Source organism: Pongo abelii, chromosome 13 (assembly GCF_028885655.2).
Source record: "Pongo abelii isolate AG06213 chromosome 13, NHGRI_mPonAbe1-v2.0_pri, whole genome shotgun sequence".
Lineage (NCBI taxonomy): Eukaryota > Metazoa > Chordata > Mammalia > Primates > Hominidae > Pongo > Pongo abelii.
Genome location: NC_071998.2, coordinates 105,564,196 through 105,590,434, shown reverse-complemented (window position 1 = coordinate 105,590,434; position 26,239 = coordinate 105,564,196). Strand labels below are relative to the sequence as shown.

General features: G+C 53.4%; 1 protein-coding gene across 3 annotated transcripts in view; it reads left to right on the top strand.

Moving 5' to 3' along the window:
- The window catches only part of WHRN (whirlin), a 110,891-nt gene extending 84,652 nt beyond the window's left edge, over positions 1–26,239 (top strand). For 2 of the 3 annotated variants that reach the window (XM_054520516.2, XM_054520517.2), the window contains 9 exons: positions 1,920–2,122; positions 3,308–3,344; positions 3,786–3,998; positions 4,808–5,017; positions 20,297–20,368; positions 21,430–21,967; positions 24,246–24,427; positions 24,984–25,106; positions 25,386–26,239. In XM_054520516.2, coding sequence (XP_054376491.2) covers positions 1,920–2,122; positions 3,308–3,344; positions 3,786–3,998; positions 4,808–5,017; positions 20,297–20,368; positions 21,430–21,967; positions 24,246–24,427; positions 24,984–25,106; positions 25,386–25,568 — 1,761 coding nt within the window. In that variant the 3' untranslated portion in view covers positions 25,569–26,239. The remainder of the gene's footprint in view (positions 1–1,919; positions 2,123–3,307; positions 3,345–3,785; positions 3,999–4,807; positions 5,018–20,296; positions 20,369–21,429; positions 21,968–24,245; positions 24,428–24,983; positions 25,107–25,385) is intronic. The other variant, XM_009244788.4, reaches the window with a different exon arrangement.

Below are 26,239 nucleotides of genomic sequence, written 5' to 3'. Positions count from 1 at the left end.
ACAGAGTTTTGCTCTGTCACCCAGCCAGGCTGGAGTGCAGTGGCACAATGTTGGCTCACTGCAATCTCTGCTTCCGGGGTTCAAGCGATCCTCCCGCCTTAGCCTCCCGAGTAGCTGGGACTACAGGCGCACCACCTCGCCGGGCTAATTTTTGTACTTTTAGTAGAGATGGCGTTTTGCCATGTTGGCCAGGCTGGTCTTGAACTCCTGACCTCAAGTGATCCGCCCACCTCAGCCTCCCAAAGTGCTGAGATTACAGGCATGAGCCACGATGCCTGGCCTCATCTGATGATTTTTTTAATTCCTACTGTGTGCTGGGCCCTGGGGATACAGTGTGGAGAGGCTGATGGGGAAACTCAGTCATCACACAAAGCTGAGCTCACCCTTGATCGTGAGCTAAATGGAACAGGAGCAGGTTATCCTGCTCAGCGCAACATCCCAGCACACAGTAGGCATTGCAGTAAATGGTGGTGAATGCTTGAAATGCAGCACAGACCCCACTCTGTTAGGGTCATGGAAGCAGAGGCAGCAAGCCTCCCCTGAGCGTGTCAAAGCCGGTGCAGAGGGGAGAGGTAAAGTCTGTCTTTGTAACCACTTTCTCTACTGGAAACTCCCAACTGGGGTGAGGCATTCAAGAAAAGCCGGGGAACTGGGGAGCAGGGTTTTGGTTCTCAGCCTTGTCATCCCATCTTCTTTTCTCCCAAGCTCCCATTTGTCTTACCTTTTCCAAATCTTTGAAAAATGCTGGGTAAACCTACAGGAGTTGATCGTGTGCTCTCAGCAGGCTGGGAAACTGGGGAAAAGAAAAAACAGCCAAGAATAACCAGCATTATGAGGCTGCCCTTCAAGGCCTCAGTGGCACGTGACCGTGGGCAGCCCTTTCCTGTCCTTAGACCTCAGTTGACCCATTTGTGAAAGGAACCCTGAGTTTAAAGGTGCGGTCCCATCATACCCTGTAGCATCTTCCCTTTCAACTCCTTCTATTTTTGTCACATATTTGTTTCTATTGGAAGGCTAGTTTTATTTTTTGCCTCTATTTTTACCTTCCTTCATTAAAAGTATTTTTTTAAAAAGAGAGGATCTTGCTCAGTTGTCCAGGCTGGAGTATGGTGGTGCAATCACAGTTCACAGCAGCCTCGAGCTCCTGGGCTTAAGTGATCCTCCTACCTCAGACTCCCGAGTAGCTAAGGACTACAGGCACACACGACTGTGCCCGGCTATTATTATTATTTTTAGAAATGGACTCTCACTGTTGCCCAGGCTGGTCTGCAACTACTGGGCTTAAGTAGTCCTCCCACCTCATTCTCCCAAAGCTCTGGGATTATAGGCATGAGCCACTGTACCTGCCAGAAATATTTTTTTAATTACAAAATAAAGCTGCCTCCTTGTAAGAATCTAAGCCATATGTACTGCTTTAATGGAAAGCTAATTTTCTCATTTATTGCTGTTTCTTTTAGTAGATTAAAGTGTTGTTTACATTTTAAGGTAATATAAGAATGCATGGTTGAGGTAAAAACCTCAACAAAGTAAAAGCGTAGGAGGAAAATTATGGATGTCTGCCTTCATGGCTTGCCTCATCCTACCCCAGCTTCACGCCCACCTTGGGCCTGAGATGACTGTTGTTTCTAGATAAGGGGACCCTTGGGAATGTCATCGTAGACCTACCCCTCAAAGCCATTGCTGAGTCATGGGGACGTGCCCCCTTTTGATGACAAGAGCATGGACTCTGGGTCAGGATCAGAAGGCTGACACTGCTATTGACTTGCTGTGTGACCCTCAGGCATCCTCACATCCTCTCTGATCCTGGATGATCTCCTTGGCAGGCTGGCCCAGAGGAGAATTGGGATCTGGGCTGTGAAGTCCCTAGTGTGAATCCTGCAAACAGCCCAGGTGACTGTGTTGTGTGGTGGTCTTGGCAGGTTGGGGACCAGATTCTAGAAGTGAATGGGCGGAGCTTTCTCAACATCCTACACGACGAGGCGGTCAGGCTGCTTAAGTCATCTCGGCACCTCATCCTGACAGTGAAGGACGTCGGGAGGCTGCCCCATGCCCGCACCACTGTGGACGAGACCAAGTGGATTGCCAGTTCCCGGATTGGGGAGACCATGGCGAACTCAGCAGGGTCTGGCCACTCTGCTCACTCCAATCTCCAGACCCCGGGGCCATTTCTGAAAGCCAGTGATAGCCGCCTCCCATCCCTCCACCGCCTTGGCTCTCCTCTCAGCCTGCAGTCCCCACACCAGGGACCTCCATTGGCAGGACATGACCTGGGCACATCCCTCTCCTCTCTTGGCCTCAGTTTCCCCATGGAAAGCTGAAATACACCATCCAACTGTCTCATTCTTTATTTGTCCCCAAATTACTTAACTCATTCTATAGACCTTAGTTGCTTCATCTAAAAAGTGGGGCCCATAACCCTGCCCTCATCCCAGATCTGTGCAGATGGAAGAGAGGGAGGGAGAGGGAAAGAGAGAGATGCTTTGGGGTGTATTTGGCCAGAGGCCACCAGGCTGGATCCCATGAAGAAATCTGGGTGAGAGGGTCTTAAAGTCATAAACTGAGATCCAGTTGCCAGGTGGCTGCACAGTTGCCAACAGTGTAATGTGTCACCTTTTGATCTTCATCAGAAATCTCAGCCTGGTGGCCCCCTGGCCAAATACACTGCAGAGCATGTCTGTCTGTCTGTCTCTCTCTCTCTCTGTGTGTATGTGTGTGTGTGTGTCTCCCCCTTCCCTTCCTTTCACCTGCATCGTATTAAACATTTTTAAAGTTACTTGCCAACATCTAGAAAGATACCAGGTTTTCTATAAAAGAAACTGGATTTCTGGATGCTTCTTAAAAATCAGGAAGCCTGGCAGCCTGAGCCCACATGGGCTGGAGCTGAGCCGCACCCGCGAGTTGCATCTGGGATCTCCAGTTCACCAGCCCCTAAGCTCCTGAGGCTTGGCCTGACCCTGAGGTTGCCTGTCAATCACCATTTCTTCCCTCCACTCCTTGTGTTACCTGCCTGGTCCTGCGGGGTTGGCAATGACTCAGGAGCCCACCTCGGGTGGTTTTGGAGGTGCCGTGCACACTGCTGATTGGGAGGCTGGACGCTGCCAGTCTGTCCAGAGTTTCATTTACCCCTGAGTAGGCCCCAGACTGAACTGGCAGCGAGTGGAGGCCACGACACATGGTTCTCTCGAAGCTTTGCTCTTCCTGCCCCAAGCCCATTTGATCTTGCCCACGCCGTTGCCCATTTGTCCCTTGCCCACGCCCATTTGATCTGCTCAGATGCACAACTGGAGACATGTGTCTTTCCCCACAGGTTTCTTGGCGATCTCACAACAGAAGGAATAAACAAGGTAGGGCATCCTCTAAGGGGTATTCTCTGCTTCCCCACAGCTCCCTGAGTGAGGAGGTCTGGCCAGCCAGAGGGTGCCGAGTGACTTACACTACCTCATTCCAACTGGGCAGCCCCTTATCTGCCCACCCCCCATCCCACTTATCTATGGCTGACTGCTAGGTTCTGGGCACCACCCCTGGCACCAAGGTTGATGGCAGTGAACAGAGCAGACCAGGCCCCTGCCCTCATGCAGGTTATACTCAGTGAAGGAGATGTAAAGACAAAACAAATTCTAATTAAGAAAGATAGTACTATCAAGGCAAAGTGCTGGGGGTTATGAGCGAGAGTAACAGATGAGACACCACACTTAGACGGGATGGAAGGGCAGAGGGGGAGTGGCATGGCCACTCAGCTCTAGAGCAGCTCAGAATTCCTGGGCTTCTATCTTTCTGTCTTGCAGCCAGGATTTTACAAGGGCCCAGCCGGCTCCCAGGTGACCCTGAGCAGCCTGGGGAACCAGACACGCGTGCTGCTGGAGGAGCAGGCTCGGCACCTGCTGAACGAGCAGGAGCGCACCACCATGGCCTACTACCTGGATGAGTACCGTGGCGGCAGCGTCTCCGTGGAGGCCCTCGTCATGGCCCTGTTCGAGCTGCTCAACACCCACGCCAAGGTGACCCGCACCCTGCCTCCCAACTGGCTTCAGCGTTTCCAGGGCTCTGCATACTGCCCTGCCCCTGCTCCTTTGCTGAGAACCTACAAGGGGTCAGGCCTGAACTGAACCCTGGGCAGAGACCTGGGACTGAGGCAGCCTCCCGCCCCTGGGAAGCTCACAGACTCCTGGGGGAAACAGACATTGAAAGCGCCCTGTGATTGGGTCCCTATCGCAGTGGCTTCCAACGCTGAGTGCACAGAATTACCTGGATTGCTCTTAAAAGCAGTGCTTGGGCCCCATCCTAGGCTGGTTAACACCTCATATCTGGGGATGGGAGCCAGCCATCAGTCATCTTCACAAGCCCTCCAGGTGACTGTGCTGTGCCACCAGCATTGAGTACTCTGCTCCAAGCTGTTTGAGGTCCGGAAACTGTACAAAGGAAGAGGTGGTGAAATCCACTGGGAGGGGTTATGTTTCGGAAGACTTAACAGAGGAAATAGGATTTGGAGACGAGTGTTGGAAAGGGTATTCTGAGTGGAAGGGACAGACAGCCAGAGGCTTCATGGCATGAAATGTTGCAGTGTGTCCAGGGAGTCACAGCCACGTGTGCTTGCTGAGGAGGTGACAGGGAAGCAGGAGTCAGATGATGCTGGGCCCAGTGTCCAGGTGACGGTGTTTGGCCTTTCTCTTGAGAGCACTGGGGAGCCAGACAGTTAAGGAGGGAGGCAGGGTCAAGTTTGCATGCCAGTCCTATGGGGGTAGCAGGGCCCCTGTTCCACCTTCTGGTAGCGCTCCCTGCTGAGTGCCCCTTTTGTCCCCGCCTCCAGTTCTCACTCCTCTCTGAGGTGAGAGGCACCATTTCCCCGCAAGACCTAGAACGCTTCGACCACCTGGTGCTGAGGCGTGAGATTGAGTCTATGAAGGCGCGGCAGCCCCCAGGCCCCGGGGCCGGGGACACCTACTCCATGGTCTCCTACAGTGACACGGGTTCGTCCACAGGCAGCCACGGCACCTCCACCACCGTCAGCTCGGCCAGGGTGAGCTTCCCCTGCCTTGTCCCTGGCTTAGTAGCCCAGGGCAGAGTTAAGATGCTGGCTTTGGAGTGAGACCAGCCTGAGTTCGAATCCCAGCACCACCACTTACCAGCTGTGTGCCTTGCCTCTCTGAGCCTCAGTTTCTTCCTCTGTAAAAACCTAAAAGTTGTTGAATGTCTACTGCATGCCAGGGATGGGTTCTAGGGGACAACAGGTGAACAAGAGAGATGTGGCCCTGCCTCCTGGGGCTTGCAGTCTGGGAAGCTGGGGGAGAAAGGTAAAAAAAAAAGTAGGTAATTAGGCAAATAGAAAAAGATCATTAGAATCCTTGGGAATGCCTCTGGCATGGTGCCCACTCCCACTGGGCACTCAGTAGATGGTAGTGGGCGTGGTAATTTGGACTGTGATTTTTATTTTCCCCAAGAGGCCACCCTTTTGTCTCTAGAGCCCAAGCCCAGCTTGACTTTCTTTTTTTTTTTTTTTTTCGAGATGACATCTTTCTCTGTCACACAGGCTGGAATGCAGGGGCGCGATCTTGGCTCACTGCAACCTCTACCTCCCCAGTTCAAGCAATTCTCCTGCTTCAGCCTCCTAAGTAGCTGGGGTTACAGATGCCCACCACTACGACCAGCTAATTTTGGTATTTTTTGGTAGAGACGGGGTTTTGCCATGTTGGCCAGGCTGGTCTTGAACTCCTGACATCAGGAGATCTGCCCACCTCAGCCTCCCAAAGTGCTGGGATTACAGGTGTGAGCCACCACGCCTGGCCCCAGCGTGACTCTCTTGCAGACTCACCAGTCCCCCAGCAAAGCATCTGGCCACCTCAGGGTATGGTTCTGCCCCCTGGATGCTTGGAGGCAAATGAATCCCAGGAGGCCTTTGCAAGGAAGGGGCAGGAGCATATGCATTGTTACCTGTCTTGGGAAACAACCGGTTATTAAGGTCCATGCAGTGGAAAAGTCAGGGCTGGAGGTCAGGAGAGCTGGCTTGGCCCCATACTCTCCTCTATGCCCTTGTTTCTCACCTTTAGGTCATTCATCACCACTCTTCTATGGAAAGGGAGTGGGGAGAGTAATGTTTCTTAAGCAGGCGGTTGCTCCCAGATGCTGAACTGAGAGCTCTTTCTGGAGGAATCTCAGACTGGAGGCAGATATAGTGTTAGCTGTCTTGTTAAATGGGAGAGCAGGAGCTCAGAGGTGTGCAGCGATGGCCATGGCTGCAGACACAGGTGGTTAATGAGTGAGGATGAGCTTGCAGCCACCAGGAAATGGCCCGGGAGCATGCACCCCTCTCTTTTGCAAACTCCAACTCCTAGTTTGTCTTTTCTTTAGCCCTGGGGTTCTAGGTTTCTAGGGGTGATTCCTTTATACTCTTTTACCTCTATCTCTCCCATCCTAGTTGCCATCATTTCCAAGGGTGTTCATCCCCTTCCTGGGATGTCCCCACAAGTCGCCCTGCATTCCTCTAGGGCTGGACATGGCTGAAGCAGAGGCAGTTTCATGTTCTGGGACAAGCAGATCACTTCTGGGGCAGGGAAGAGGCTGTCCTTCACCCCAGGCTCTGAGCACGTACTTTGATATGGCATTTAGGTGAGGATCTGGTTTAAGGGTGCAGGTCCTTGGTCTGATGACTGTTTCTCTCTAAGATGGGCTCCACTGAGATCGGCCTTGATAATGTTCAGGCCTCAACAGCCATGAGCCACTGCTCTAAAACCTGGGAAACTGCAGACTGTGCTTCTGCAATGGTCCCTTTAGAATCAGAGATGAAATATCCAGTGAATGGGGTGGGATATGTTTTGGTCTGGGAGGCAGGAGGTCTAGGTTTGAGCCCCAGCCTTTCTGGTCTTCAGTTTCTGGATAAAATGGCCTGGGGTCCTTGCTGGCTCTGACTTCAGCAGCCCGAAGCCCTGAGGGCAAATCAGGCTGGAGTGCCAGGAGTCAGGTGACTATCTTGCCTGGCAAGGGCTCTGGGCAGGGGTCAGGAGCCCCCAGCTCGGCACTGGCCCACAGCAACCTTGTCCCAGCTCACGGGGCTCTCCCCCACCCTGAGAAGCACTGTCTGGGGCCAGTCCAGATCCCAGCTGTGGAAGCTGGCCCTGCTCGGCCAGAGGGGCTCTCACTGCAAATTGGGGCACCCTAGGGAAAGCAGGCCTCAGAAAGGCCATAGGATGGTTTTATACAGGGAGTTTTTTGGGACAGATGAAAAGAGTGGTCCTGAAGGTTTTTCCCCAAGTTTCTGAGGTGGGAAGGACTCAGAATTTGTGACTGTGAAAGTCCATGGCCCACCAGGTGGCACATGCATGTCAGGATTAGGACTCACCTAGACCAGGGTGAGCTCCTGGAAGTGATTCTAAGAGAAAATTGTGCAAGCAGGAAAGGCAGCGTGGAAGGGGCACTTGAGCTCGCGGTGCCTTGGTTTCCTCTTTTGCAGAGGGGCAGTGATACTACTTCCCCCAGCTTGTTGGGAGGATTAAATGAGAGGATGCCTGTGGGCCCAGGGTGAGTAACCTGCTAGTACCAGCATCCCAGAAATGCTGGTCACACCCCAAGGGCAGGTGAAGCCTCGGTTCTTTCGGACCCAGCCCCACCTGGCTGGGGAAATCTACCTGGAGATTGTACCCAGGGCCTTGGGGACTCGTGGAGGGTCTGGAAAGTGCTAGGCTGAGGGACTGCCACTGCCCCTCTGACCTTCATCCCACCCAGGTACCCTCCACATGCACAGTCCAGAGCTCCCTTCCACAGATTCAGCTTCTCTGACATCACAGGGCTTGGGCCTCCCTGAAGTCCAGGCCTTCTCCAACTGAGGCTTCCAAACAGGGCCCTCCTTGAAGCTCTGCCTTTCATTAGCAGGTGTGACCTCAGACAATTCACTTCCCTTCTCTGAGCTTGTTTCTCTACCTGGGAATAGGGATCCCAGCCTCGCCCCAAAGTAAATGACTGTCTCCTGAAGGCCCTTTAGCAGGGACAAATGTCTTTTCTTTAGAGCAGTGGGGACTCCCCTGTTTCCTTCAAGGAGGCAGGCAGAATAAAGGGATGCTGGTCATGGCAGTGGGGTCTTTCCCTCCCCTCTCTCCAGTATTCCTGCCCAAAGCATTCAAGGTAAATAGAAAAGGGGTTTGGAGAATGTGTGGATTTTGCATGTGTGTGTGCGTGTGTGTGTTTGGGGAAGGGGTTGTTGCTGCACCCACACATTCCCTAATATTTATTTGATGTATCTTTTCTTTTTGCCTTTTGCTCATCCTTCCTCCCCAGGAGCGGCTGCTGTGGCTTATAGACCTGATGGAGGTACCGTCCTTCCTGCCGGTGGGGACTGTGGGAGTCCCTTAACCAGGGGCCGGGGTAGGGGGCTGTGGCCTTTCTGCCACCCCCGTATATCTGCACCCAGTCCTGGTGGGGACCAGGGGTTCTTATTGGTGCTGACTGTCTTTCCAGGTCATCAGGTTTCCTGAGCTCTGCAGTGAGAATCCCGTCCATTCAAATCCCAGCTCTGCCACTTTCTTGCTGTGAGACCTTAGGAAGTGGTTTCACCTCTCTGAGCTCAGTTTTAGGATCTGTAAAATGAGGATGGTAATTTCTAGGCCGTGATGTTGAGAGACCCCTTGGCCTTTGCATATGCCACGTGCTTTCTGTCTGGAATGTTCTTCTCCCCACTTCGTATGACCTGACTGTCTCCTATGTGTGCTTCAGCCCTCAGCTCAGAAGCTGCCTCTTCCAAGAAGACTTCCCTGATCCTCCCAAGGGGAGTGACTTTCAGGCCATGGCTCCTCTTGCCCCCGGGCTTCCCTTGGTCACAGCTCTTGCCTCATTATGTCCTATTATAAACGCCTGTACAGGTCTCCCAGTTACCCACTGTGACTGCTGACTGCTTGAGGGCAGCAATCGCATGTGCGGTTACTGTTGAGTTCCTACCCCTAGTGCTCAGCACAGACCCTAGCCCATAATTTGGGCCTTTATTAATAACAATAGTGGCTGAGATTTGGTGAGTGTTCTCTATGGCACTGTGGTAGTGCTTTCTATTCGTATCTTCTTTGACCATCCCAGGAGCTAGGAGTTGTGAGTACTGCTGTGATCCCCATTTTACAAAGAAGAAAACCAAAGCTCAGAGAGGAGAAGCAACTTGCCCAAGGTTGCACGGCTATTGAGTGATGGAGCCAGGATTCAAACCCAGGCCTGCTCAACTCTTGAGTTCTGTTGTTATCCCTGCCATCTGGCTGTGATTCTTCCCTGAAGGATCTCACCAGCTCCCTGTTAAGCATCATTTCGTCATCTGTCTGCCTCTCTCCTCCCTTCCTTCTTCTTGTCCTTCCTTTCTGTTAACAAATATTGAGCACTTGCTGTGTGCTATGTACATTTTGAGGTTCTGGGGATACAGTGGTGAACACCAAAGAAATCCTTTCCACGATGGAGTTGAGCAGACAGCAGGAATGCCAGGCAATAACACAGGATATAGATAACTGAAATACACAGTAAGCTAAATGATGACAAGTGCTAGGGAGAAAAATAAAGCAGGCAAGGGAGACTGGAGAGGGGTGGGGTGGTTAGGGAGTGACCCTTGAGTCAAGACCTGCAGGTGGTGAGGGAGAGAGCTATGCCCACATCTGGGAGAAGAGCATTTCCAACAGAAGCAGCTGCATGTGCAAAGGCCCTGAGGTAAGAGTGTACCTGGAGTGTCAGAGAATTCCAGGCGGCCAATAAGGCCAGAGCAGAGGGAGTACAGGGGCAGACGTGCTGAGGACTTTGACTTTGACTCTGAGTGAGATGGGAGTCCTTGGCAGGTAAGAGCAGGGAACTGATGTGGTCTGACTTCGATTTAACAGGATCCCCCTGATTATTGAGAATAGATAAGAGTGGGTTTGTACCAAGGTGAACTGGTTAATTCCCAGGAACCAGCCACACCCAGAGGTCTGTGGGCCAAGAAGGGCCTGGGAAGGTCATGCAGCCTGAGTTGCTAAAGATGTGATGATGGGTTCTGCAGGCACCAGCTCCTCCTGTGGCTGGGTCAGCCCCTGCCCTGTTGTCTCCTGGGAACCCCTCTTCTCCCCACCCCCACACACAGCAGGTCTCAGATTGGAGGCCCTGCCTTTTGCTCACCCTTCCTCAGGAGCGACGGCTGTGGTTTATAGACCTGATGGAGGTACCACCCTTCCTGCCGGTGGGGACTGTGGGAGTCCCTTAGCCATGCACACCCATGTTGGCTGCATGTGTGGCCACAGGACAGAAACCTCCTCCACCTGGAAGCCCTCCTGCAGAGTACGCAGGGCACTGGGACCCATCCTAGGAGTCTGGACCCCCACACCCGTACTCCACTCTGTCTCTCCCAGGCAGTGTGCTCTCAAGAAAGCCCCTCACTCACTCTTGGCCTCAGTCTCCCCATCTGTACAACCACAGCAGACTCCCATGGCTCCTCCAGTTCTGAAAGTCTTCTCTGCATCAGGAGGTGCTGGAAAATATTTGGGGGAGGCACAGCAAGGAATGACAGCTCTATGTTCCCACCTCTTCTGTGTGTATTTGAACAAGGACTGCAGCATTCCTCCAGAGAGAGAAAGAGCTTGAAATAATCACCTTTATTCACCACTAAGTGCCACTATGTGGTCTACAACACCACATATTAGTAAGCTTTTGCTGTAATAATGCTGAGTAATAACCCTAAAATGTGGACAACAACCCAAAACATAACATGGCCAAAATCCCTTTCTGCATGGAGCTCACACACTCCTCATATCTCTGCTAAATCACTTGTCACATTGCTTTAACCTCTTTGTGGGTTTCCCTTCCCCAATAAACAGCGAGAGCTGGCGCAAAATGGAGGCCCAGAAAGTGTGGAGCAGAAATGGAAGGAAAGCACACACTCCCCAGCCACCTGCAGGATTATCTTCTACTATGCGGCCTTCTAAACATTTGCCTCCCACATCGTAGGAAAATGTTCTTTGTTCTAGTATTCACATGGGCAAGATGACATCAGGTGGCTGGCTATCGATGACCGAGATGCCCCAGACACTGGCCCCAAATGGAGCCAGTTTCCATATAGCCTGAATTCCTCGGATCATGCTGTGTGGTTATTGATCCCAGGTTAAATGTGGCTCATTCTGCAGTCATTTCCCCTCAAAGCAGACACAGTCAATCAAAGGAAATCAGATCCAGCTTTCCCCCATTCACAAACTGTGTTGATTTTCCATTTGTCTAACAGAAAGCCAGCCCTGAGCATTTTATGCTGCCTTCACACAATATCATTTCCCCCCATAAAAACGTTGGCCCGGAGAGCAGAGTGAAAGAAGAAAGGCCTGCCTGTTCTTTCTTGAGTTCTTCATCTAGTGCCAGCATGCCTGTGGCAGAGGGGCTTAATTGCACAGATTCTGGGATCCCACCAGCCGGGTTCTGCTCTCCAGAGTAGTAGCTTTGTCACTTTGGGCAGATGACTTGTGTCTTCTGGGCCTCCATTTCTTCATCTGTACAGTGGGCTGAGAAAACCAGCTGTCTGTGGGTTGTTCTGAAGATTCAGTGAGATCAGGAGTGGATATGCAGGTGTGGAGTGTGGAGGAGCCCATCCTATTTCTACTCCAAAGGTTGGAAAAGGGCCCTGTATTAATCTGTTCTCACACTACTGTAAGAAACTACCTGAGACTGGGAAATTTATGAAGAAAAGAGGTTTAATTGACTCACAGTTCTGTAGGCTGTACAGGAAGCATGGCTGGGGAGCCTTGGGAAACTTAAAATTATGGTGGAAGGTGAAGGGGAAGCAGACATCTTACATGGCTGGAGGAGGAGGAAGAGAAGGGGGAAGTCCTACACACTTTTAAGCAACCAGATCACATGAGAACTTACTCGCTATCACGAGAACAGCAAAAGGGAAATCTGCCCCCATGATCCAGTCACCTCCCACCAGGTTCCTCCCCCAACACTGGGGATTACAATTCCACATGAGATTTGGGTGAGGATACAGAGCCAAACCATTTCAGGCACTGCAGAGCATTGTAGAGAAAAGGGGATTGGAGAGGTCAAGGCCAGCCTTGTACTCAAGGAGCAAATGCCCTTGAGGTCAGGAGGCAGCAGCTGGGATTTGCCCTGGACTTGACCTCGGCTTTTTCCACCTGGATTTGAGAGAGTTTGTGCTCCGGCCCTGTCATATGCCTGGAAGGAGGCTCCCAGCACCTGCCCAAGGATGCTGGGGACAGGATCCCTGCCCCTGAAGGCCTTACTGTCCTTCTTCCTTCCTCTTGTCCTCCAAAAAGAAGGCGAATAGGGCGCAGTGGGTGTGGCTGTCAGTGCTTCTCTGCATTGGCCTCCTATGGCCTCTGTGCCTCCTGCCTTGTCTGCAGCACGGTGAGCTGGGAGAAGCTCAGGCCTGTCTCAGGCCCCTCCAGCTGCAGGGACCCCTCACTGTCAAACCAGCTTTTTTTCAGAAACAAGTAGAAAACTGTCAAAGGGCCTTATTTCTCCTCCTGCATCCTGACTTTGGTCCAACCTGGATGGTTTAGAGAATCCTCCTCCATCCATGAGCGGGGTAAGAGAGGAACTCCATTTATTCCTTCACTCATGCGTTCAGCCACTCCTTCTTCTATGCAGCAGCCTTTGTGGAGCATCTCCTGCCTGCCAGGTGCTGAGCCTGCCCTCTTGAAGCTGATCAAGTCCAGTGGAGGAGGCTACCTCAACTCAAATCATCTCCATAACTCACACTCTGATAAAGCGGGCTGAAGGGTGGTCTGAGAACATACTTGGGCCCCGACCAGTCCGGGGTACTTGGGGAGAGAGGCTGAAGCTAAGATCTGAAGTTGTTGGCTACAGCCAGGCAATAGATGAGGTGAGACAGCTGAGGAGCTGGCCGGGCATGCCTGAGGGCCCTGAGCAGGTTGGCACACGGCCACTCAGAAGAATGGAAGGAGACCAGTAGGGCCGGAGTGTCAGGAGTGAGGGGTAGAGGGGCGAGGGTCAGGAGCGGGAGGCGTTTGTGTTTAACCCTAAAACCACGGGATATTGTGGAGAATCTTGAGTAAGGATGTGATGTGACCCTGTTTGCGTCTTTTTTTTTTTTTTTTTTTAAGAGATAGGGTCTCTGTTGGGGTAGCTCACTACAGCCTTGAACTCCTGGGCTTAAGTGGTCCTCCCACATCAGCCTCCTGAGTAGCTGGGGCCGCAGGCGCACATGCTCCCATGCACAGCTAATTTTTACATTTTTTTGTAGAGATGGGGATCTCACTATGTTGCCCAAGCTGGTCTCAAACTTCTGGCCTCAAGGGATCCTCCCGCCTTGGCCTCTCAAAGTGCTAGGACTACAGGCGTGAGCCACTGCGCCCAGCTCTCTGTTTACATTTTTTAAGCTGCCTCCTCTGTGTGGAGAGAGCCCAGAGGTGCAGGGTGGCTGCGGGTGACCGGGAGAGGCTGTTGCTCCTGTCCCGATGACTCCTATCCCCCACCCCAGGAAGCTGCTGAGTGCCCGGAGAGGGCACAGCGAGGATGGTGGGTGTCTCCTCCTTGAGTAGAAGAGCCCACTCCATCCCAGGGAGGCCTCAGCATGTGCCCCCTGCACCTTCCAGAATCATCAGTTTGCCCAGAGCATTCAAGCCTCTCAGGCCAGCCACAGCTTTACCTGGAGCCTGAATAGGACCGTTCCTCCCAGCCAGTGCTTTGCTGTCTCTGTAGCGGTTTATGGAACACTTGCCTTCCCCTGTGACAACCTGGGGTTGCTAGAAGCTCTTTCCACCAAACAGAGCCAAGCCCGTGGAGGTCAGAGCCTGTTTGAACATGGGCTGGCCCCTCCTGCCCTCTGAGTGAGGACTTTCCAAGCTATCAAAGGGGAACTTGGACAAAGCACTGACTTAGGACTGGGGGTCTTCCTCATTTCTGTGCCATAGACCCCTCTGGCAGGCTGGTGAAGTGCTGGGACCCCTTCTTAGAATAAAGCTCTAAGTGTTTAAAATAAAACACAGTACATAGGATGACAAATTATATCAGGAAATACCTGACATAATTTTCAGAATATGAAAACACAACGTAAAACATGCTACTTTAGGACAGCAATAACAGGGTTGAGCAGTGAGTCCGTAACTGCTGTAACTGTGAAGCCAAGAAGTGCATAAATGGGATTTTGTGACATTTGCAGCAGCTGGAATGTGACGTGAAAGATCAGTGCTCTCTGTGGGTGACCATGACCAGTTCCTCTGAGGCTTTGTTGCTTCTGTTAGCAATGAAAGGAAACGTGGCCTTTCAGTTAGAGGTTAATGGAAATGAAGATGTAACAGTTCCCCCAGCCAAGTTCTTGGGTGCCTGCATTCCCTCCCAGGAGCCCTGGTTTCCAACCTTATCCTGAGGGCTCTGCTTGCCCTAACCTTCTAGAGATTCTGGGTCACTCTCTCTTTCCACTGACGTCCTTTTCTTAAGACCACAGGGAGGGAGGCGTGGAGCAGGTTTCAGCTGAGCAGGAGGAAGCCTGGTCTGTTCAGCAGGGCACAGGCCTCGTTACAAGGAGGCAGCAACTCCTGCCCCATCTCAGGAGGGCTTCATGCAGAAGCTTTCCAGAGAGCTCCCTAATGTTGTGATTTGGTGGTCAAATATGATAGCCAGAATAGACAGGCTGGTAGAAAAGCACAGTGCTGGCCCGCTGTTGAGGTTGTTCTCGTGATCTCAGCCACACCAGCCAGTGCGGGGCCCAGTTAGCTGCTTTCAGGATTATTTCTCTCCCATTCTGCACCTCTGACCTTTCCTTTTGGCCCACAGACTTACACCCCTACCCTGTGCTTGGAGAGATTGCGGGTCCAATGATCCCCCATCGCCACCTGCATGACTGACACTTCCAGGGTCTCGTCCCACAAATCTCTGGCTCCCTGGCCCCTGCCCCTTCACTCTGGGGAGCCCCGCTGCCCCCCAGGAATGCCAGGACTTCCTGGCTCTCCCCGGCTCACATCCCTGTCCCTCCATCTCCCTACCCCCGTAGCCTTTCCTGGGGTCACAAGCTCCTCTTCCCAGCCCAGCTCTGGCCGTGCCACCGGCCTTGCCCTGCTCTTTTCTTTGCTTCTTCAGTTTCTCTACATTGCTCTCCGCCTCTGCCTTTTCTGCTGAATCTTCTGTTTTCTCTCTTTTCTGTTATTCTCCCTCTGATCTCTCTCCCTCTGCCTTTATCTCCCTTCCTGTCAGCAGCCCCTTCAGGCAAAATCTAGGCCCCCACTGGCGAATATCCAGAGGCCTTTGTGACTCAGTGCCTCAGTTTCCCCACATACGGAATGAAGAAAGAACCACTCAGCCTTAGGCCTCTGGTGCATTTTGGGGTGGGGGTTGGGGGACCCTGTTGGTGTGACAGAAGTACAGAAGCCCGACGAACAAAGAGCTGGAAATAGCACCTTTATGTAAGAGCCCTCCTGTTGTAATGAGGGGAAGGAGGCCTAGAAACCCGGAATTGGGCTGAGGGGAGGAGAAGGGCTAGGAGGGAGAAGCCGCATTTTGCTGAGGTGGCCCCGGGGTGCCCAGGTGGCCTCAGGCTTTGACGTCATGCAGGGGAGCCTTACCTGCCCCTGAGTCCACCCCGCAAAGGTTGCCCCTCTTCATTTCATCCCCTTACAGTTCCCCAAGACCACACTTCTGTGATATCTGGGCCCTGAATGGGCCAGCTCAGGAAATAAGGGATTCTTTTCTCTGAAAAAAAAAGGGAATTTGCTGAACTGCCACAGGTTTGAGGAAGGAGGTGGAAGAACAATGGAGCAGGTCATCTTGGGTCTTATGGGAAGCAGGTTTTTGTCGGGGATATGGAGTTGGGCCTTGAATAGAGTTCAGTTTTCTGCCCTGTCCTTGCTGTGTGACCTTGGACAGGTGACCTTCCCCCTCTGATCTTCAGTCACCTCAGCTGTAGAGAGGGTGAAGGGTCCCATCTGGCAGGATTAATGGAGCTGCCAGGTCTAGGCCCTCACTGAGGCTCTGGCCTCAGTGGGTACAGGGGGAGGGGGCCCAGGTGGCTGTGATTGTGTGTGGGTGGTGGCGAAAGTGAACAGGCCCAGCTCCTGCATGAGCTCTGACCTTGAGCCTCCTCTGGAAGCCCGTTCCGCAGGCATTTCTGCTGACGCATCCCCCGGGTTCTTAGCCGGCTGTCTGCAGCTATTTCAGATGCATAAGGAACATGGCTCGGGGACTTGGGACTCCTGAGCGTCTGGATTCAGCAGATGGAGTCTGGCAGGGCTGGGCTCTGAGGGCTGGGCTCCGACCCGTCTGCCATTTGCTCCACTTCAAGCCTCCCCGACAGGGCTGGATATTCATCCCTCGTCTACCCCTCACCCTCCCAACCCTCCATCTCCACCTGCCATGTCCCCAGGATGCAGTTAGTAGCAGGGAATGAGGCTGAGGCCAGGGCCAGCTATGGCTGCCTTCTCTGTCATTTCCAAGAGGGTTGCTCATGGGGGCCTCAGGTTCCTATGACATCAAGGCCCTGTCCATTTCTGGGGTTGGGATAGTGCAGCATGGGCGTTGGGGTGACCCAGACCCGGATTAGAAACCTGATCTGTAGAATGGTCAGATGACCTTGGACGAGTCTCTTCCCTCTCTGAACTTCAGGCGTAATCGATGTGACAAGGGACAGTCCTAGTGCCTGCCTCACAGGATCATTGGGAGGATCAAATGAGATAATATAAGTAAAACACCCAGCACGGGGCCTGGCACACAGTAGGTCCTTTGTAGTTCTCTAATACCCTTTCCGGGAAAAAGTCACACCCTCCCTGAGCTTCCCTGGAAAGTCATGGCTGCCTGGTAAGAGCTTCCTGCACAGCTGAATGTGCAAAGCCCCTGATGCGCCAGAGCAGGGCAGGATCCCATGGCATTGGTCCTACCATGTGCTGTCATCTGAGCCCAACCCCAGCTTCCCCCAGGATCAGCTGCAGGTTGAATTCCTGGGGCAGGGGGCAGTGGCTCCACCTGAATGTGGCAGAGGCTCCCCTTGTCTTTGCTGTAGATACCTCTGAGGCTCTGACCCCTCTCTGTGCCTCCTGCTGACACCAGGACCATGAATGTTGAGCCTGAGGAAGTGATAGAATGTCAATCACTGCCTCACTGTTCACCTTAACGCGCCTGGCTGGACTACTTCCAGGGAGCACTGGACTCTATAGTCTTGGAGGAGGGAGGTGGTGTGAGAGGGCTGCCATTCCTTTCCATCCTAGTTGTCATATGGGCCAGGACACGTCTTGTGGTTCATTCTCTTGCTGGGGCAGATTGCAAGGCCTCCCAATCTCCTGATGCACGTAACAGTCACCTTCCTCATACATTGTGCCAGGCCCTATTCTGAGTGCTTTGTAAGTGTTAACATGTCCACTGCATAAGGCAGGTATTGCTGTTAACCTATTTTACAGAGGAAGGATTTACCCACCATCACTCAGCTGCAAGCGGCAGAACTGGGTGTGAGCTCAAAGAAGCCTCAGAGTTGGCAGATCCAGAACCAGTGTCACTAATCAGTGAGTGAGAGAGCAGCCCAATCACCCTCCCCCTTTTCAAAGAATCCCCCCCAACCACCACATACCGCGCTTGCATCACAGGGGCTGTCAGCAGCAGCTTCCTGTGAGGCAGTGTGCAGTTAACAGGTCAGGACCAAGGTTTGTGTGTAAGCCTCAACTTTGTGGGGAAATGGGGGCAGTTGCCTGACTCTGCCCCTGAAGCATCATGGGACCAGATGAGGAGCTCTGGGTTTGCAGGGCTCTGACCCAGAAGGCCCGAGCCAGCATCTTGTGGGTCGAGATGGGGATATGTGTGGCATGACTGGCCTCTCTCTGTCTTAGGGGTATGGCGTCAGGAGTGCCTTCTGTCCCCACCTGCTGCCTTCACACTCACTCAGACATTCATTACTGCTCACTGCAGTGACCTGCAGCACCACCCCCCTCAACTCCCTGCCTGCTCTGGCCTCCTCCAATGATGGCTAGAGTGATTGATTCATTAATTCATCCTGCCATTCATTCATGGATTCATCAGTTTGCTTTGTAAATATTTATCCAGCAGCCACTGTTCTGAACACTGAGGAGAGAGTGAGGACCGAGTAGCTGCACGTCCTGCCTTCTCAGAGTTTATATCCTATTGGGAGAGACAGACAGTATGCAAAGAGTATAAAGTCAGATGGTGATAGGTGTTAACACACAAAACCAAAGCAGGAACAGGGGATAGACAGGGATGGGGGTGGGGCAGTACTGTTTTAGACAGGGCACCTCTGGGAGGGCCTCGCTGAGGTCTGAACTAAACAAAGTGAGGGAATGAACCACAGTGCGGTGCAGAGTGAGAGCGGCAGGTACAAAGGCCCTGGGGCAGTAATGAGCTTGTGATGTTGGAGTAGCAGGAAAGGGCCCGGTCATGTAGGCACAATGAGTGGGGTTTGGAACTTCCTCCAACTGAGATGAAGAGGCCCTTGGGGGTCCTGAGCTGCAGAGAGACCTGACGTATGTCTCCGGCATGACTCCCTAGCTGCTGGGTGGAGATGGTGATCAATGAGAAGGAGAAAAATAAAGCAAGGTGGAGTGGGATGAGGGGAAGGTTATGATTTTAGCTGAGGTGGTGAGGGTACACCTTGTCGAGGAGGTGACAGGTGGGTTAGGTCTTGGAGGTGAGCGACAGCATGCCTTGTGGATGGGTAGCCAAGCAGAAGAGTTGCAGACAGAGACAACAGCCAGTGTGAAGGCTGACACATCCGTGGTGTCCCAGCCTGGCTGGAGAGAATGTGAGCAAAGGGGATCTTTGTAGAAGGCAAACTTGACCACATCTCCATGGCAACCCACTGTCCTCAGGCTTAAATGCAAGAGCTCCATGCTTGACTTCTGTGGAGCTGCTCGGGGGTTCTCAAACATCCTGTCTCCATTCCTGCTGTATACCCTTTCCTCTGTCTGAAATACCTATGGTTCCCTTCTTTGCTCTGCTCACTCATAAGACCTAGCTTTGAGTTGTGCCCCATCCTCCAGGAAGCCTTCCTTGATAACCCCTCCCCCGATTACATTATATGCCTGTGTTTGCCCATTGGATGCTCTCTCTGCAGTCTCCCTGTTGCTTGTTTGCTTGTCAACTGACCCCATTGTCTCTGAGCTACCAATGGCAGGGTTGGTGTCCCACCTCCTCTGTGTCCCCAGCCCCTTATCAGCCTGGAGCTTCAGAGACTGCTCAATACTGATGAGCACTGCAGTTGAGACCTCAGCCAAGTGTTGATGTAGCCAGCAGGGTTCTCCAGAGAAGAGAAGCAATCAGATATACTATATTGTGTGGGATTGGCCCATGCAATGATGGAGGTTGAGAAGTCCCCTGACCTGCCATCTGCAAGTTGGAGGCCCGGAAAAGCTGGTGGTTTTGTTTTAGTCCAAGTCCAAAGGCCCAATAACCATGAGCTCCGGTGTCTGAGGGAGGAGGAGATGGATGTCTCAGTTCTAGAAGAGCGTGCAAATTTGCCTTTCCTCTGCCTTTCTGTTCTGTTCAGGCCCTTAGTGGATTGGATGAGGCCCACCCACATTGGGGAGGGTGAGTTTTGCCCAGTCCACTCATTCAGATGCTGATCTCTCCTGGAAGCACCCTCACAGACACACCCAGAAATAATGTTTTACCAGCTATCTCGGCATCCCTTAGCCCAGTCAAGTTGACACGCGAAGCTAATCATCACAGTGGCGGAAGCTCTTTTCCATTCTGGGCTCTGGGGGCGAGAGAACCGGCTCCCTCAGCCCTCAAGAGAGCCCAGCTCAGAGAGGAGCTCCGATGGGCCCCCCATAGACGGCCCACAAATGGCCTTTTGGCAGCCCAGTGTCACTTAAGGGGGCATTGGGTTTCTTCCTGTGAATTGGGAAGGGAAGAAAGAAATAGACGTTTTTTGCAAAATAAGATCCATTTAAACCTTAAACTACCACCTTGGGATTAAAACCATTAGAATTTCAAAAAGGGAGAGACTCTCCCCATCCACTTCTCTCTTGCCATTTTCACACCTTCCTGGGATTCATCAACAAGTGGTGGAGAGAGGCCTTGGCTTTGGGAGGCATGACTGTGGAGCACAGCACTCGTGGCCAAACCCAGGAATTCCCAGCCCAGGCTAGAGACGCCCCAGTATCTCTGGCAGTTCAGGGGATGCCTGAAAATGATCAGAAAGTCCCAAAGAAAACTTAACTTCAAAGCGACCAGCAGGCAAATTGACCTTCATTTTAATGGGTAAAGTGAATTTCGATGAAGTGAGGTATGTCAGGGCTCACACGAACCACATGGAGGTGTCCTAAGACTTCCTCAGTCTTGGTGTGCTGGAGAACAAACCAGTTTTCCCTTCTCAGCTTCTGTTTGCTCACTTTGCTTTCTCATCCATTTCTAGAACACTCTGGACCTGGAGGAAACTGGCGAGGCTGTCCAGGGCAATATCAACACCCTCCCAGATGTGTCCGTGGTAAGGCCCTGGCTGGCCCTTTGGTTCTGCTCTCCCTGGTGTGCTCAGGTCCTGGTGGCTCTTTGCTCTCCATGACAGCCACGGACAAAGGGCACAGGGTGGCGAAGGAGACAGAGGCCTCTGCCATGAGCTCTCACACCCAGCTACAGGTCTGTGCACGAGCTCACCATTCTAGTATCTCTAGCAGGCACCAGGATCGCTTGCCTCTGGTGACTTCAGGCGGGGCCGTCAGGCTGGCTGGCCACAGTATGACTTTGACCAAGTTTCTTAGCCTCTCTGTGCCTCAGTTTCCCCGTCGGTAAAGTGGGGATGATGATCATAGCATACCTACCCCATAAGTTTGTGGCATGGAGTAAATTAATTAAGTAAAGCCTTTAGTACGGTGCCTGGAAGGCTGTTGGAGCCGTGCAGGTGTCTGGTGTTGACCTGGGCAGAGGGAAATGGTAGTGACAGTGTCCGTAGCCGCCCCTCACTGTGCACCTGCTGTGGTGCGGGCACTGTGCTAACAGTATTCACATGGCTTTTGCCATCACCACGCCACCTCTGCTGGGTAGGTGTGCTTTTCCCCATTGCCCAGAGGTGCACTCAGAGAGGTGTCGTGCCGTGCCCGGGGCCACACAGCACCCCAGCCCATGTATCCATCTCCTCCCGTCCATTCTCTCTCCAGTCTTTTCACACCTCTTGCCTCTAGTACTCAAGATCACCCCCTAAAAAGAAAAGCCAAATAAATGCATTTTTTGTATTTCCATCCTCTTCACCCTGTCTCTAATGAAGTCTTGTTCCCTGTGACAAGCTCTGGCTGATGCCAAGCACTTCAGTTCCCAAAGGTAATGATGCTGTCCCCAGAGACACCCGCCAAGATCCCAACGCTTATCAGCTACCGAGATGCAGGGGAGAAGTTTTCCACTCAGGTGTTGCATTATTCAGAGCAGCGTGGCCAAGAGCAGTTAAGAGTGGGGACAGAATTCCAGCCGGGCCTGGCACCACTCAGCTGCTCAGCCTCCCCTCTTCCGGGCGTGATGGGTTCTGACTCCTTCTCCGCCTGTTGGGTCTTTTGGCAGGATGATGTCAGATCCACCTCCGAGGGGCTGTCAAGCTTCAAGCCACTGCCTCCGCCACCACCTCTGGCCCAAGGCAACGACAGCCCACTAGGCCAGCCAAGGAAGCTGGGGAGAGAGGACCTCCAGCCACCTTCCTCCACGCCTTCCTGCTCGGGCACTGTCTTCTCAGCTCCACAGAACCGCAGCCCGCCGGCGGGCACCGCACCCACCCCAGGGACCTCGTCTGCACAGGACTCGCCCTCTTCCCCCATCTATGCCTCCGTCTCCCCTGCCAACCCCAGCTCCAAGAGGCCACTGGATGCCCATCTGGCCCTGGTCAACCAACACCCCATCGGCCCCTTCCCGCGGGTCCAGTCACCCCCGCACCTGAAAAGCCCCTCTGCAGAGGCCACAGTGGCTGGGGGCTGCCTTCCGCCCCCATCGCCCTCTGGCCACCCAGACCAGACAGGCACAAACCAGCACTTTGTCATGGTGGAGGTCCACCGCCCCGACAGCGAGCCAGACGTCAATGAAGTGAGGGCGCTGCCCCAGACGCGCAGTGAGTACAGCAAGGCCAGGCTCGGTGGTCCTTGGGGGTCCCTGTCCTCTCCGGGTCAGTCTGCCTGATGACACAGTGAAGGGTCGGACCAGCTACTTGTTGAGGGGGCTCAGGGCCAGAGTGGCGAAGGGAGTGGGAGACCCCAGTTTGAATCCCAGCTCTGCCAATGACTAGCTGTGTGACTGTGGACAAGCTGCCGTCTACACCTTGCTTTCCCCATCATGGTGTGACAGTCCTGCCAGGTTGCTGTGAGCGTTGGGGCGCCTTCTCCAGCTCCCCCTACCCTGGCCACCCTGTGTTCACCAGGAGGACTGAACTCGTGGAGGGCAGGGGTGGCTTGTCTTCCTGTCCCCCACGGCCTGGCCTGGAGTAGATGCTGGGGGGAAAGGTGGAAACTGAAGTGGCAGTCTCTGGACCCCTGGCAGGTCTAGGTTCAGGGTGCAGGAAGAATCTTGGGGAGGCCAGCTGACACTGTGCCCCGGTTTGCTAGAGGACATGGGCTGGGGGGTAGAGGGAAGGGCAGAGCCTGCTTCCCCACCCTGAAAGCTGTGGAGCTCCACCCTGTGAGTGAGTTGGGAGCATTTTGTTGGATTCTGCTGCCATCTTGTGGCTACAGTGATACATAGGCCCCGTAGGACGTTCCCTGACCGCCTGCATAGACCAAGATGCAAAATGCAGGGCCCTGGCGCTCACAGCCTAGTGAGGGGAGGCAGCTGAGGGAGAGCAGGCAGACGTGGTGAGAAGACCCAGGGCTGTCACAGATGGGTCACTGCTGTCTCTAGAGCTGGCACTGAGCTGGACATGCAGGGATAATAAGAGCTAACAGCCGTACTAACAAGAAGCGCTTTGTGCCAGTGTTCAAAGGGCCTTGCCTATAGTATTAACTCATTTAATCCTCCCAATAGCCCTATGAGGTTAGTACTATTATTATCCCCATTTTACGAATGAACAAACTGAGACATAGAAAGTAGTAATTTCTGGCTGGGTGCAGTGGCTCATGCCTGTAATCCAAGCACTTTGGGAGGCAGAGACGGGCAGGTCATTTGAGGTCAGGATTTCGACCTCAGGAGCCTGGGCAACTTGCTGAAAGCCCCATTTCTACTAAAGATACAATAATTAGCCAGGTGTGGTGGTGGGCACCTGTAGTCCCAGCTACTCAGAAGGCTGAGGTGGGAGGATCGCTTGAACCCGGGAGGCAGAGGTTGCAGTGAGCCAAGATTGCACCACTGGACTCCAGCCTAGATGACAGAGTGAGAATCTGTCTCAAAAAAAAAAAAAAAAAAAAAAGAGAGAGAGAGAAAGTAGTAATTTCTAGCTTACCAAGAGAAAAAGAGAAATTCCACCACACCTGGCCTGAACCTCTGCACGGCCCCTTGCCTGAGCTGAGTGGTGGACACATATCCTCCAGCCCACCGGTCAACCCACGCTGCTTCACTATGTGTATAACAGCCAGGCCCCTGAGTTTGAAACCCTAGGTTAAGAACCCACACCCTGGAGCCAGGCAGTCTAGCACAAGTCTATTCCCTAGACTGCTCCATTCTATACATCAGATCTGTGAGTTTTTACAATCACCCCAGTGGTTAGGCACCATCGTTTCTGTATTGGAAGGAGAACATAGGAGGCTTAGAGAGGCTCTGTTACTTGCCCAGGCTTGCACAGCTGGTCAGTGGGAATTCATACCTGACCTGCCAGACTCCAGAGTGTGTGTTCTTAACTTAGGGTCTCAAACTCAGGGGCCAGGCTGTTACACACATAGTGAAGTTGACTGGTGGCTGGAGGGCGTGTGCCCACCAGTCGGCTCAGGCAGGGGCCGTGCAGGGGTTCAGGCCAGGTGTGGTGGAATTTCTCTTTTATTCCTGGGAAGCTAGAAATTACTTATATGAAATTTTCTAATTTGAATGTGTTGGTTCATCATTAAAAATTGATAGCATTATGTGAGTTTTAAAACAAAGAAAACACCCACATCTGTGGGCTGGATTTGCCTCCTGACCTCTGTTTTATTATTATGCCAGTGGCTGAGAACTGGGAGATCTAGGCAGATGTCCTGGAAGTTACAGCCTTCAGGCCAGGTCTGGTTGAAAGGACAGGTCTTGAGTAGGTGGAGAGGGTGGCAGGGAGTGGACCTGCCCTCCAGCCCCACGATCTCTTCATTCCTTCCCCCATCTTTGCCTGGGGAATTCCCCCAGCCTTCCAGCCTCCATCTCCATCACTGCCTCCAGGCAGCCCTCCCTGACCCCAGCTATATAAGCTCCTTCTCTCTTCCTTTTCCCCTCTCCAGCAGCCTCTACGCTCTCCCAGCTCTCGGACAGCGGGCAGACTCTAAGCGAGGACAGTGGTGTAGATGCTGGCGAGGCAGAGGCCAGCGCCCCAGGCCGAGGCAGGCAGTCGGTGTCCACCAAGAGCAGGAGTAGCAAGGAGCTGCCTCGGAACGAGAGGCCCACAGATGGAGCCAACAAACCGGTGAGCCAGGAGGAGGAGGATGCAGGGGGCTGAGAGGAACACGGGCCCCAAGTACAGAATGGGAGGTCCCGGGACCAGGGCTCAGCTTGGCAAGTGACCACAAGGGGAGGTAGTGAGCTCCGTATCACTGGAGGGGTTTGGAGGTCCCGGAGGAGCACTGGATTAGGAATCTGGAGGCCCAGTTTCAGCTCTGCCTTTGCACTGACACTAGGGGCTGAGGCTGAGATTGGTCTTGGGACTCTTTAAACTCCTCTCAGTTTTGACTTGGCCAGGTGGCTGAGACAGTCTTCGGAATCAGGCCTGGATTCAAGTCCTGATGCCACCACCAGACAGCCTTAGGCAAGCTCCTTAACCTCCCGAGCCTCGGAGATTTTGGTGAGGATTAAAGAGCCAAGAACACAAGTGCTTGGCTTAGCGCGTGGCACACCTGAGGCTCCCGACACAGGGCTGGAGCCTGAGCTCTGCTGACCCAGGGAGGTGTCACGGCCCGGCCCAGCCCCCTGGCCAGGCCTGCCAACTGCGAAGGCCTCAGTGGTGTCCTTCCTAACACCCACAGCCTGGACTCCTGGAGCCCACATCCACTCTGGTCCGTGTGAAGAAAAGTGCGGCCACCCTGGGCATCGCCATTGAGGGTGGCGCCAACACCCGCCAGCCCCTGCCTAGGATTGTCACTATTCAGGTATGTCCCCAGGGGCCCCACCTGCCATCTCTCCCTACCCCCGAAAGGCCCTTTCTGAGCATCTCCAGGGTTTTGCGACTCCCATGGGTAACATGGCACTCAGGGCAGACCTAGGCTTATGTCACCTTTGCTCTTCTGGACCTCAGCTTTCCTAATCCGAGAATTGGACACCCAGATTGTAGCTGCCTGCTTGGCAGTGTTGGGACTGACCCAGTGGGTGGTCAAAGCCAGGCCCGTGTAACCCTCGGGCACCTCATGCCCTGTGTCTCCTCCCTGTAGAGAGGCGGCTCAGCTCACAACTGTGGGCAGCTCAAGGTGGGTCACGTGATTCTGGAAGTGAATGGGCTGACGCTTCGGGGCAAGGAACATCGGGAGGCCGCCCGCATTATCGCCGAGGCCTTCAAGACCAAGGACTGTGACTACATCGACTTTCTGGTCACTGAGTTCAATGTGATGCTCTAGAGGCCAAGGCCCGAGGGCCTCCCACCACTGCCCAGCTCCTGGTCCCAGTCCCTTCCCACCGTTGGCTTCATCAAGCTCCTTGCGGGGTTGGGGCTGCATGGCCAGGGTAGCAGGAAGACATCCCCCCTCCATCCCAGCCCACTGGGCCAGAACTGGGAGAAGAAGAGAGCAGGACAAGGCAGACAAAAGGTCAGGTCAGGAACTGGTGCTGTGCTGGGTACACAGTAGGCACCCAAGACAAGTGGGTTGCAAGACAGGAAGAAAGGAAAAGGAAGGGCAGAGTGCTGGTTTCTCCAGGTTGGGTTGGGGGCACTGCTGTCCCCCCTCCAGCTAGGACCCAGACCATCCCCAGATGCCTGAGCCTTTGTCCAAAGTGAGGTCACTTGAGAATTCGTGGACATGGCCCCCAGTCAGGGGGCATCTTGCAGGACCTTTAGTGCCACAAATAAGCATCGAGCACCTCCCCATTCACACCCCCATTCCTCCTGGCTCCTTATCCCCCATGGTGTTTATTATTTATTTCCCTCCCCATGCCCCTGGGGACCCCAAGGCCCCAGCTTCCCTCTGCACCCCCAGCCTATCCCAGAGGCCTTGCAGGTGACCAGCAGTGTCATTGCATTTATATACAGAGCTTATGACTTTAATTTTTCAATAAAGAAATCTGAACAAGG